The sequence below is a fragment of the Mytilus californianus genome, unplaced genomic scaffold (genome assembly GCF_021869535.1).
Source record: "Mytilus californianus isolate M0D057914Y unplaced genomic scaffold, xbMytCali1.0.p SCAF_14, whole genome shotgun sequence".
NCBI lineage: Eukaryota > Metazoa > Mollusca > Bivalvia > Mytilida > Mytilidae > Mytilus > Mytilus californianus.
The window spans coordinates 97,142-110,719 of record NW_026262626.1 but is presented as its reverse complement, the minus strand read 5'-3'; the positions used below and the strand labels follow the sequence as shown (position 1 = coordinate 110,719).

The following is a 13,578-nucleotide window of genomic DNA, read 5'->3' as shown; positions in this document are numbered from 1 at the left end:
TCATTTGATACCTTAATTACTAAAATATCGTATACATCTATTGATATTTACACCGATGAGTAGGAACTATTTTGTTTTAAATACACTATTTTCCAGTATATGTTCTTTTTTGACCGGGCCCGATTTGGTGGTATTACATCGTACAAAGTCTATTCGAATCATTTTGCAAAGAATTCTACTCTTGCAGTGAGGTGAGAGTTTTTAGCACCGTGTTGAAGGCCTCACTGTGACTTTGAGATGAAGAAAAGCATTAAAAGCGCTGTTCCTTTGCTTTTTGTGTGTTTTTGCTGTGCATGTACTGATTTTATGTCATAGATGGAAACCCCATAGCCTTTGTTTTCTATTTAAAAACAGTATACAAAACACAAAAAATAAAACTGAAGACTGAGCAACACGAACCCCACCAAAAACCCGGGAGTGATCTCAGGTGCTCCGGAAGAGTAAGCAGATCCGTCGTCATCCGTGAAAGAGATATGACAGATATTCCATAACGGTCAACCAACTCGTGATGGGGTTCTTAAAATTTTCTAAGGGATAATTTCAACTTCACCACTTGGAACTCTTGGTTTAATAGCTTGTGAGCAGCAAGACTCTATCAAGGAAATCATAATAGGAAACGCAAGCCCTGGAATATTGTATCAACTGGGAGATATATACTCCATATGCAGGCGCTGCTGGAATGTTGCTTCATAGAAATAGAAAGTTCACAATTGGGGAGCTGAAATCAATGTTCGGAATTACAAGAGCTTCAAAGCACATATTACTTTCAGAGGAGAGGCGGAAAATACCAAAGGGATATTCAAATTCATAAGTTGAAGATAAACTGACAAAGCCACGGCAAAAAAAAACAAAAAACTACAGGCTCTTTAGAGCCTGTGTCGCTCCCCTAGGTAAATGTGCATCTTAAACAATGGACACTTTCCAACATTGTGGACAAGAATAGAATTCATGACAAAAATCTGTTTTTGTTGATCTTGTATTGCTGATATTTTTTTTCGGTTAACAGTTTCTCTCCATCTAAACATAGAAAAGGGTAAAAAAGATCCACATTTAAGGGCAATCACTACTATCAAGAGTAATAAGGAGTCGTCAAACGATTTCAGTCAATTAACTTATTTGTAGATCTTGTCATGATGATCATTTATGCTGTTTAAAGTTTCTCTCTATCTTTTATAGTTTTGAAGAAAAAAACGGTAAAATTTATAACTCCTATAAGGAAGTCTTCTGACAGTTTTAATGTAAACAGACAATAGGCAGCTCTCATAATTTTTACTTTGTCAGATTTTCTCCATTCATAACGGTTTTCAAGATAATAGACACAACTTGCATTTAACCCCTATGTTCTATTTTTAGCTATGTCAGCCATAAAAGGCGGGGTCATGGGACACAATTCTTAAACTTAATACGGTAATGATGATTGTTGCAAAGTTTGGCTGAGTAGATTCAGAGAAGAAGATTTTGTGAAAAGTTAACGGACGACCAAAGATGACGAACGCAAGTGATGAGAGCTAACAATGAAAAGATAAACAACAGTCAACAAAACACAGAAGACATAGAAAATTAGACTGATCAACAAAAATTCCACCATAAACAGGGATGATATTAGGTGCTCCAGAAGGATAAAATATAATTTGTGTTGATTTTAGTTTCTATTATCTGTGAACAAAACTTACAAAGTTCCTATCAAGACTTAGATCACCCCTGTTTTTTGGTGGATTTCTTGTTGATCAGTCATCAGTTTTCTACCTTGTGTTTTTTTTGGCTGTTGTTTGTCTTTTCATTATTAGGTCTTATCACTTCGCGTCCGTCAACTTTGGTTGTCCGTTCAGATTCATTCTTGCACTAAAAGGTGTTGTTCTTTTATTTTTTCCATGGGCCTTTGCTAAAGTGCTCACAGCCTGACTATCTTGTGTAATTTTTGTATGGTCTATATTTTTTTACAAGATATGTTTACTAACAAAATACATTTGTCAAATTTTAACTTGTACATAAAGGTCTGGATGGATGGGGGATGGAGGGGGGATGGATGGGGGATGGAGGGTTCCTCATTTCTTTATTCTTTAATATATTTGTCAATTTTTCTTTATATTTTAGCACCACTTTATTTTTTTTATTATATTTTTTTGCTTTTTATCCTTTTATTTTTGCCCATTTATCTCTATATTCTGTTAACCCTCATACATGGTTAGATCTGGACCTGCAAAACTTATCTTGTAAAAAGAAGAATGAACAAACTAATGACAGAATTCCATATCAAATTCTGTTCTCTTTTGTGTCAGAGATATGTCTTGCCTGTAGGCAGAAAATTCTGAAAAGACAATCTGATGGACAACAACATTACTAATTAATTCAAAGTTGCTGGAACATGACATAGGGGTCAGTGGTTCAAAATAATTATCAAACTGAGATGTATTAGGTGTTATTTGAACTATCAAACTGATTTAAGCAGAAATCTTAACATTAACTGATTGATATTTTAGTCTTAGATACATGATTTTTTTTATTAGTTGTTAATGGCTTTGAACTAGCTGTCAGTAACTGCAAGTACTCTCAGATCTGCACTCTGTTTTGTTGGATGAGGGATGGATAAATACCCTGCCATGTCCAGTCTGTGTTTATGTTTGATGTTTTTCTGCTTTGTATCAATCTGACGAGTTAAGCCTTTTTCTACTGATTTTTATAAGTTTGTTCTTATGTTGTGCTGTTACATTACTGTCCCAGGTTTGGGGAGGTTGAGCGTTCACAAACATGTTTAACCCCATCACATTCTTTATGTGTCTGTCCCTAGTCAGGAGCCTGTAGTTCAGTGGTTGTCGTTGGTTCATGTCCGTTATATTTGTTTTTCGTAATTTAATTTGTTATAAATTAGGCCGTTAGTTTTCTCAATTTAATTATTTCATATTTTTCATGTTGGGGCCTTTTATAGCTGACTATATGGTATGGGTTTTTTCATTGTTAAAGGCCATACGGTAGTCTATAACTGCTTACATCCACTTTATTTGAACTTTAGTGGATAGTTGTCTCATTGGCAATCATACCTCATCTCCTTATTTTTATATCAAAATTGCTTATTAATTCAAAGTCACAATAAACTGACTTACCTACTCTGTATATAATTCTGCATCCCTTTAGTAAGAACAAACCACTTTTATCAGCAACATTAAAATAATAACATTTGAAAAATTTATAATTAATTCAAAGTCACAGACTGGACCATGACCTAGAGGGCAGGGCCTGGAAATAGTTGTCAAACTGATAACGACTGATAGTAATGCAACTTTATAGAAAATATCATAGATCTATCACAAGTAGTTCTTATCGAGTTAACTTCAGCAGAAAATTTCACATTGAAATTTGCTTATTAATCGAAAGTCACTGGACCATGACTTGGGGGAAGGGCCTCAAAATATTAATCAAAATGATATGTACTGATAGTAATGCAACTTTATAGAAAATATCAAGTAGTTCCTCTCAAACTGTTAAAGCAAAAAACTTAACCATTGTTAATGCCGATGCAATTATCGTTACAGGAAAAGCAAGCCTTCCAAGACTTTCGTCGCAGGTGAGACAAAAACTATACCATCATAATAAATATGTACTTTATGTAACATTCACTCATACAACATGTCTAATATAACATAACAAAGAGAAATGTACAGGCTAAACATAATTTGTACTTAATTACATAATAAAACATTGTAAAATCACGATAACATAGACATAGTAAAGTTTGTTTTTTTTTAATCAACTTTTCATTACAATTTGAACAATTATAAAATGTTGGGATGATTTTTTTGTTAGAGAAGGGTAGGTTTATAAGTCATTCTTGTGTTTTATTAGTCTCTCGTTTATAATGATCTTTTTGCACATAATTAGACACATATAAGCTACTTAATGAATAAACTAGTAATAACCTATATTATATTGTCTTAAGTCAATGTGAAAAGAAGAAAATTCAATAACACTATCTTTGCAGAATGATATTTTCATATATTTGGTTTTACAAATTATTGAATAACAATACATCTTTTCCTGGATCCTTAGAATATTCACACTTTATAACATGCCTAGTTAAGTCCTTAGTTATATTCTTATCATGCAATAATTTGTGTATGAATCAGAAAATCAGTGTCTATGGAATTCACAGTTTTGATCTTTTGCTAGAAATGTAATATAATGCGCTATAATTATCCATGTTCCTATTTTCAAAATATCTTCACATCTGCCGTAATTTTGCCAGCCTGTGTGATAATTCATCCTAAAAATAAAATCATATGTTCAATAAATAACTATCTATCGTGTGCACAATTGAGTTAAATTACTGTTGGTGTGAATTTTGAGAATTTTTAAAGTTAATATTGGTGATCATGGGTCAAATATATTTGTATTTAAAGTGTAATACACATGGTATTTATTAGACAAGGTCGTAAATCAGAGTTTTCACTTCAATCAACAGCAATCATCATGTTTCAAAGTGAATCACTCTACAGCAAGGTCTATAATATTTTAACTAAATATTTTCTTATAAATACCTCTATTCAAAAGGATTTTTTCTTTTATCTTTTTTTTTCATTGTGTAAAAATGAAAAGGAGGAAAATGTGTAAACTTTATACTAAACAAACAATTGTTAGGGTAAAATATCCATGTGCAATATTTTGATCATACATCTAAGAGTTATAAAAAAAAATTTCGGGTTACATCTGTAATCAGAAAAGTTATTCAATCATGTCTGCTCTTACATTGTCAATTATCAGACAGTGCATTGAAGCCGAAACAATTAAGTGCTAATCTGCATAAGAATCAGGCAGTGGTGAAAACATGACAAAACAAAAACCCACTCAAGATGACATTAAAATATGTTCAAAATGTATAATGGTGCACGAATATAATATTCGTTTCATTTTCCTATTCTGGTAATTCAAGATATAATTTGGTTGAAATGCACTAGAAATTAACAATTAAGGGGAGCTAACTCCGTAATTTGCTATCATTCTTACTAAAAGTTATCTAGAGATTTCTCGAATTACCAGACACGCAGAAATGAAAGACCTACCATTACTAACTCAGGATGAGGGCAGCTTCAAAATAGGATGGTTAGGTCGGTGTGTTTTTTTAGGCCATGTTTTGATTTTTTTTAAAATAGCCTGATTCTTACAAAGACTGGCATTTTAACAATGTTTTAATCTTACAGGAGATACAACTTATTCTAAAAATGTAACCACTTTATCTTTATGTCATCATTAACTATCTGTGCCCAGGACAAAATTATTAGAACTTATTTGTGTCCACCTATTAATTTCAACAGTATCATTTTTTCCCCTTTGCTCCATATCTTATCTTAATCAATTATACAACCTTAATTTCACTATAAAAGAACTTCAAATGGAATCACCTCTATTCAGAATGAACCTCATTTTTACTACTGGTTAAAAAAAAAAACCCTAAAACTCTGCATTCATTATGCAATAAACCAACCTGTTCTGATGATGCTTGTGTTGATGATGCAGTCCCGATCGCTGACCCCTGAGCTGACGGTAGGTCCATATTTAATTCAAGTCTGCAATTTAAAAAGTGATAAACTTAAATATTTAAAATGAAAAAGTTTTATTTTTATATTGAAAACACTGAGTTTAATTTCGAAGAAAGTAGAGAGTTATGCAGTAAATACTAGACAACCAACATAATACAACCGAATCATTTATTTTTTAGTTCATATTTGAGTTATATCACTAATTTCATCCCTGCATGTGAGGGTTGTATCAAAAATGCAATCCATGCGGAATGGGGATTTTAAATCCCATACACTTTGCTGAGAGAGTCTAGGTTAAAGAATGGAGGTCAAAAAGTGTGCTGTTGTAAAGCCAAATTGCTGTCCATGTAAATAATTTCCTCTTTTTATTGTGTGTGGCAGTCCAAATTTCTCACTTTCCTTCCAGTTAATCAACTTTGCACTTGCAATACCTACAGTAATTCTTTAATGTATTGATTGTCCTGATAAAAGCATGTATATTTGCCACTGGATGCAAATCAAACAATCATTTGTGGAATAAATGAGTGTCGCGAGCACCCATTTGATTCTGTTTGACAAATATGTTTCAAAAAGTCTGAACTTAATGGTTTTATCTCATCCACTGTCTACCATAGACCAACTAATTGTCCCAAGCCATTAATTTTTCATGAGTAGAAAAATAGCCCAATTATAAGTAACTTGGATGTTTCCTTCAGGGTTGGCAAAGTATTACCCAGGCCTGGGTTTTCCCGGGCTGGGCAATACTCTCAGAAACGGGTAATACTGGGCAATATGATTTTTAAGCTTATTTTTACACAAAATAGTAAAGACTTCTTGTAGTTTCATAGTGTTATAGCTAAATATGCTAAAACTTAGTAAACATTTTTTAGCAATGAACAGAAATGGTTTGAAAGTAGTTTTCCTTACATATAATTGTTAATTAAAAATATGTTATATATATTTGAAAAAAAACCTAATTGAATTCTTAGGCTTTATGTCAACAGTTTGACCAATCTAGACAGAATAGTGATTTAATAGATTTTTATGAGGATTATTGAGTAAAGCTTTTTTCATTTGTCTATAATGAGTCTTCATGTACACTTGTTTCAGAGTTGCAAGAACAATACTTTCTCAGATTTATGCACTTGTATTATAAGACTCTCAAACAAGTCAACTTATTCATAAATCAAATACTATCTTATTTTTATAAATATCTTTAATTTATTGCACTTGTGATTGATCACTAAATCCTCTTTAAAATTCAGGCCAGCATTTCATATTACCCAGTATTGCCCAGGTTTACTTGGTAAAACCCAGTAAAACCTGGGTTTTCCCAGTATTTCCGACTGGGCTGGGCAATACTCATAAAACCCAGGTTTTGTCCAACCCTGGTTCCCTCATATAAATACATAAAGTTTAAGACTATTACAAAATTGTAAAAAGATATAGCTGTGTATAAGTCAACTAGAAATAAAGTATCTGCCAAAATAATTTGGTTTACAGTATTATCTCCCTTACCCTGCTTCATCTGCTACTTGTTGCATTAAGTTATCAACCTCTCCTTGTGGTGTGGTTAATGTTGATGAATTACACATGGTGTTCTCCATTACTTGAGATTGGACATCTAAGTTCTCAAACTGTGTTTCAAACCTGTCCATTAACTGTGATACCTAGAATGAAATATTTTGCCATCAGTTCTACTTCCAATTTTAGGGTCAGAATCAAGGATGATAATACACACGTTTACCATCTCAAAATGTTACTATCGGTACATTATTACAGGTACCATGAAGTCCCAATTAAAAATATATATATTATCTTGTATATCACTAAAAGAAAAGTAAGTACTACAGATTAATAAATTTGACCAACAATTTAATGACAAAACTTTCTAAACCATTACAGTTTTAGCACATTTTATATTATATTGCTTGTTTTTACCCTACCACCTCTGTTTATATACAACTTGTTTTACCCTACCACCTCTGTTATACTGCTTGTTTTTACCCTACCTTTTCTAAATTCATTGATTTCATTGCAGATTCCATAGACTTCACAACACCTGCCATAGATCCTGTAACCTGGAAATATCAAGGAAATATTTTGTAAATTACATAAATGGTGAAAATTTTAAAAGTGGTCTTCATTAGATTTCTTTGATAATATTGTACAGTTTTCATTTACTTTTTGGAACCCAACACATCATTGGCAATACAGAGCTATACTAAACCAACCCTAACCCTAATACATATACTATCTCATAAACTTAAATCCATAAGCAAAGGTACATTAAAATGGACAAACGAACTATTCCTGATTGTATGTGTTCAATGTACATGATGTAACAATTTTTATTATCATTGAAAAGAAAGAACAAATTTTTTTCAAAGCAAAAGGCTTCTATAAATATTCTTGAAGGCATTATCAATATTTAATGATGTTGTTTAACCCTTGTGTTTTTCTTTTTCCAAACAAAAACAATGTCTTTATTGGATGAAATAACATATGACAAATCATCCATACAGATAGTTGCATAAAGCATATGTAAATAAGTTCTTTGAAATAGAAAAAAATATTACCTAGCTACTGATCAACTACTGTGGATTAATTTTTTTCGTGGGTACCGATTTTTGTGGATTGAGTTGAAATCGTAATTTTGTGGATTTTTGATTTCGTGGTTTTGCCAAAGTCTACATACAATCCCTCAGAAAATTTATACTTTGTTGAACATTTAAATTTGTGGTTCACTTATACCCACGAAATCAACGAATATTGGTATCTAACAAATAATATGGAATCCACAGTACCATAATTGTAGTTGATCATATAGAATAATTTGGTTTTTATATGTATTGAAGGCTTTTTTGATATGAGGAAAATAAAAGGACCCCAGTCTCACGAGTCTCAAGAGTTTAAAATATGTCACTGGTTTTGACTGTGTCTGATGAGTATATTTCAAAAACTTGTGTCATGTACACTGCCCATCATGTTGATATTCTTATGCTAAAGTCAATGTTACCTGTTTTGTGGTTAAAGCAGTCTGGACTCTAGCAGCTACAGCATCAATTCTGGCACTCATTCTACGATAATTTAGTGCCTGGTTCTTTTGTCGTATAGCACTTTCAGCATGTATTTTGGCACCTTCTGTGTTACCTTTTTGAATTGCCTATATTTTCAAATTTAAAAATTGTCATTAGACATGTTATATTCAAACTACATCAATGTAAACACAATTTTGCACTTCGTTCCATGGTGGACAACCTCTTTTCTTTGTGATGTAAAGTAAATACCTCTCATTGTTGACCATACATGTGTATAGAACTCTTTTAAAACAAGTTCAAATACATCATATTATGTTTGATACTATGACATACATTTTGTACATTGTTCATCTGATGTCCTTTCATTTTATTATACAAACAAACCTTTACCATACAATGTATTTGTTTTTTCATTTGTTGTTTTGTACATGTACATAAATCAGCCATTGGTTTTCTTGTTTAAATCTGTTTACATTTCATCATGTAGAGGCCTTTGATAGCTTGCTATATATGTCAATTATTATGGTATGGGTTTTGCTCATTGTTGGAGACTGTACAGTGCCCTTTAGTTGCTACCATCCATGTGTTTGGTTTCTGGTGGATAGTTTGTTGTCTCATAGGCAATCATACCACTTCTCCTTATTTTAATATTAATTTCATAATGTCATCATGGCCATATTTGATGAATAAAATTCAATGTTTGTTGATTTGTAGATGTTATGGTTTACCTTTTTCAACTTTCCTTTTTCTTCTCTTTCTGACTTTTCACATTTTTTGGCATTTCTTTCAAGATCTTTGGCAGCAAATTTTAGATTAAATAAATGTTCTGAACATAAATTAAGGAAAATATAACTAAAACAAAAAATGTTATCTTGTTTATGAGAATTGGTTTAAAACAGATGGGTGAACAACATTGGGAAAGTTCATTTTTCTGTGGAATTCACACTTCATTCTGTTTTTAGAAAAAAACGTCTGTTGGCCACTGCATAAAGTTGTCTCTAACGTCAATCAAAGCATTAGTAACATCATTCACAGCTCTCGAGACGGTTGCTTTGTCATACCCCATCGTATCTCTAATCACTTGTAGGAATGACCCAGAGGCATAAAACCTCAACGCTATATATGCAGACTTGCTGCTCTACTGTTAAAGCAGTTTCCTTTGTCGTTGACCTCCTCAGTTTATCTTCCACAAGATTGCTAATGTAGGCAATAGACTCCCTTCCAAACCTATATCTTGCCCTCATTTCAGTATCTGTCAAATTTGTTAGATGAGAGACATTTCCTCTAAAGATTCTTTCCTTTCTTTGCCTAAGTGTCATCAACAGAGCAGCCATTTTACAAATTATAACCCTTTGTTAAGTATTTAACGAAGGTCTATAGCAGCATTGATTTTTTAGAAGTTTAAAACGACAGTTTAACGTTGCGTTAAATTTAACGTAGAGATGAGCAACAGGTTTAACAATGCATTATCATATTTTAACAACAGAGTTAGATTTAACGACAAGTGGAACAACCAGCCCCAGAGTATCAGTAATCCAATGTTCAAAGTCAGTTATTATCTACATATCAGTCATTTGCAAAGTCTGAGTTGGCAAAGAGTATTGCCCCGCCCAGTGAAAAATACTGAGAAAATCTGGATTTTTCTGGGTTTTAATGGGCAGTATGAAATGCTGACCTGAATCTGTAAGAGGATTCAGTGATTTATGAGAAATGCAATTTACATTTACAAAAGACATAATATTTTAGTTTATAAGTTGTTTTTTTTTTTGTGTAGGTTGAAACAGCTGCTTTGAATGACTCTACAGTCGCTCATCACCATTCTCAGAGGAAGGCGCTATAATAATCAAAATGATGGAAATCACTCATGGAAAGATTGGAAGAGTAGTTTGAATAATTTCAAATCATATTTAGGTAAAAATGTATGGTGTGGACAAAAAGAACATTAATATAACACTATTGCTGATCATGACAATTGCATGAACTGCAGCAGCCGGTTGTACTAACGTTGCATTAGCCTAATGGGTCATTAAGTCTACATTAAGCCTTTATGATCGATGCATTAGGCTAATGAAGACTTAATGACTCATTAGCCTAATGACACGTTCGTACAACCAGCTGCTGGTCTTTAGAAGGATAAGCACTTTTTCAGTAAATAAAATGAGCACAATGTGAATCAATGATAGCAGGTCCCTTAATTTGCACAACAGTTTCGTTTAAATTGCAGTTTATAATTTATATCTTAACCAAATAATGTTACCAGTTACATGCTTCACCTTTTATGTTTTATCTTTCAAAACAGAAGAAATTGCAAAACAAAGATTCTTCTAATAAAGTTAAAGTTTATCAATTGTCCTTGTAGGACATGGGACCAACAGATAGACTTAATGCTTAGAACTTTATTGTCTCAAAAATTAATCTAAAAAGGTTCTTTTGGGGCATTTTGTAAGTTGAAACATAGGTGTACTATTTTTCTCCTCTAAGAATTGCTTATTGATTTTGAAAACAGTTACATGTATGATTGTGTGACACTGAAGATTAAAAGTTGTAGAGTGTATTTAAATTAAATTTATGATTTAAAATTTTCTCGAAAAGAGCATTGAAAGCTGTACTTTTTCAACATAAACAAATTAAAAAACTTATTTTATTGAAATTGGGATTCATTCTTAATTGCAAAATTACACTTCTTGTTTTTAACCATTGTCAAATGACTAGAATTGTTAACAGACATTTGCTGGGGATAAACTAAATAAATGTGGAATGTGTCCATGGGACACAGATGATGCCCCAGCTTGCATATCATATAAAGATATAAAGGGACATAACTGAAGAACAGTAAAAGTGACCCTTCCCAAATTTTTACTTGATCTGAGTTTTGTGGTAATAAGCATTGTGTATAAGTTCCATAACATTTGGTTGAGGCAAACTAAAGTTAGAGAAGGGAAACCAACTTTGGGACGTACGTACGTACAGACGGACAAGGGTAATACTTAATGCCCCCTCCGCTACGACGGGGCCACGGGGGCATAAAAATATATTGGTTTGCTCGGGTTAAGGGTTTTAAACTTTTACTTACTGTTTCAAGCCTATCACTGATAAGTGTACTAACCTAAATTATTGATTAATTACAGATGATTATTGCAAAGATTTATCAAGTAAAATATAGGCCTTACTTGAATACCTTTTTTATATTTAGATTTCAAATTTTGTCTTTTCTTTTGAAAAAAAAAATCTTGTTAATCCTTAATTAATCATTTATCTTTCAGACATAATTTACAGAATAATTCTATGTAGTGTAGATCAAAAGTAATAGGCAATGAATAAATCTATCATTTCTATATATCAAACATCTAATATATACATTTGTGTATTCAATTATGAGGTCAAGTATTTGTGTATTGAGATGTATAATGAAGGGTCTGTTTAATTATGTAAGACTGTGGTTGATTAGTAATGTGGTCAATATGATTGGCATTTAAGGAGGTGGCGCATTGTAATTAAGCCCCACCTTGCCTCTGATTGTTTGGTGATCATGACAGTTGTCAATCATACTGGTATTGTATCATTACTCCTACCTAATCAAAGTGACGAAAATAGCCAGCACATTGACAAACCTTTAAGACATAAATGTACATACTTGAATGAACTGCTCCAAAAATATAACCCAAATTTTTCACAGTTCATATGTGCATATGTACACAGACATGAGAATTATAGCAGACTACACGAATGAATTTTATTTTTACAGGACATTTGGTCTGGTAAACAACCTAGCTTTACCAGACTGAATGAAATTTTTTTACATCTAATTGTATATTATCCGACAAAAAACAACAAACTTATGACTTGTTGTGACCTACTCCTCTCCAAAATGCACAAAAACAAAATCATGTGACAAGAGTGTATATTTTGATGAAAGTTGTGCACAATTGCTTGAATGCATTTCAGGAATATAATTATTACCATCATAATAACTCCAATTATTTAACATATGATTCTAACTTGGGACAAGGCACATCAAAGAAAAAATGGTGATTTAACTAAGTTTATCTAGATATATTGTTTAAGAGTCTCTTGTAAAAGAGAAAAGGGACAGCCAGTTTTCAGCTTCATCACGAAACCAAACACAAAAAGCCACGGCCAATTTTCTTGCCATTTTTTATTCAATTTCTGTGATGGTCTGTGTGTCTCATATGCTTTGCTTTTTTCTTTCCTTTCATCATCCGTTATTTTCTTTTTTGCAGCTTTACCAGGAATGGCTCCTTTACGTATATTTTAATAATCCAATCATGTTATCTTTTCATATATAAATTTGAAAATACAAAGAAAGTAGTATTCAACCAGAAATACGATAATAAAAAAAAACAAAACTGGACGATAAACAACACCGGACATTTGGACCGGAATTCAACAAAATTTTACCAGACCGATCCATTATTCATAGGATTTGCCCGACAAATTTCGTGTAGTCTGTTATAGGGAACTATATTTCAGTGTGTATACATTTTGTAGATTTAGTAGCTTACCTGTGCTACTTCTTGTTAGGGAGGCCGGTGCCTTAGGAAAGACTTGGAACAATAGTTCCAATCTTTCCAAAAACAAGTGATCTGTGAGTGACATATTTTTGTTGTTCCGTACTGGGACATAATATACTTAAATCTTCAATATCTAAAGTTTATTTCACTGAAAATTGATACCGGTTTTGAGGTGTAATACTCATATATGGGAATAATATCCATTTACGAGCCCGAGAATCTTTCCCAACCTGTAAAACTTACTTCCGTTGTACATATTTACATTTAAAAATACAACAAAAACTCGTAGCTTTCTTGAATCTTAGACACAAATTTCCATCATTATATATAAAGGATACTGTCCATTTTCTCTGTTTATGATTCTAGAACCCTAGTTTGTCAAAAGAAGATATAAAATGACTTTTTCTCTTGTGATCCTGTGTTGTTTTTGTTCGTGATGTCATTCAAGTCGTGAGTAATATCTGGAACGGGTGCTGGTTCTTTATTTAGACACAA

At 32.4% G+C, this 13,578-nt stretch overlaps 1 protein-coding gene across 1 annotated transcript; it reads right to left on the bottom strand.

Annotated features, from left to right (window-relative positions):
- Positions 1-3,582: 3,582 nt before the first annotated feature.
- Positions 3,583-13,561, bottom strand: LOC127723968 (charged multivesicular body protein 1b-like). Its single transcript, XM_052230677.1, has 7 exons — positions 13,422-13,561; positions 9,280-9,377; positions 8,530-8,676; positions 7,523-7,591; positions 7,029-7,180; positions 5,477-5,558; positions 3,583-4,258 (listed from the first exon to the last, which is right to left on the bottom strand). Exons 1-7 carry the CDS (start codon positions 13,426-13,428, stop codon positions 4,217-4,219), a joined length of 597 nt encoding a protein of 198 aa, XP_052086637.1. The 5' UTR covers positions 13,429-13,561; the 3' UTR covers positions 3,583-4,216.
- Between the last annotated feature and the right edge of the window lie 17 nt (positions 13,562-13,578).

Excerpts from the sequence above, each read along its gene's own strand:
- LOC127723968 (XM_052230677.1), bottom strand. Across the intron at positions 5,559-7,028 it reads CAAGTAGCAGATGAAGCAGG|ACTTGAATTAAATATGGACC; the intron begins GTAAGGGAGATA and ends TTTAAATTGCAG. Across the intron at positions 4,259-5,476 it reads CACAAGCATCATCAGAACAG|GATGAATTATCACACAGGCT; the intron begins GTTGGTTTATTG and ends TTTTATTTTTAG.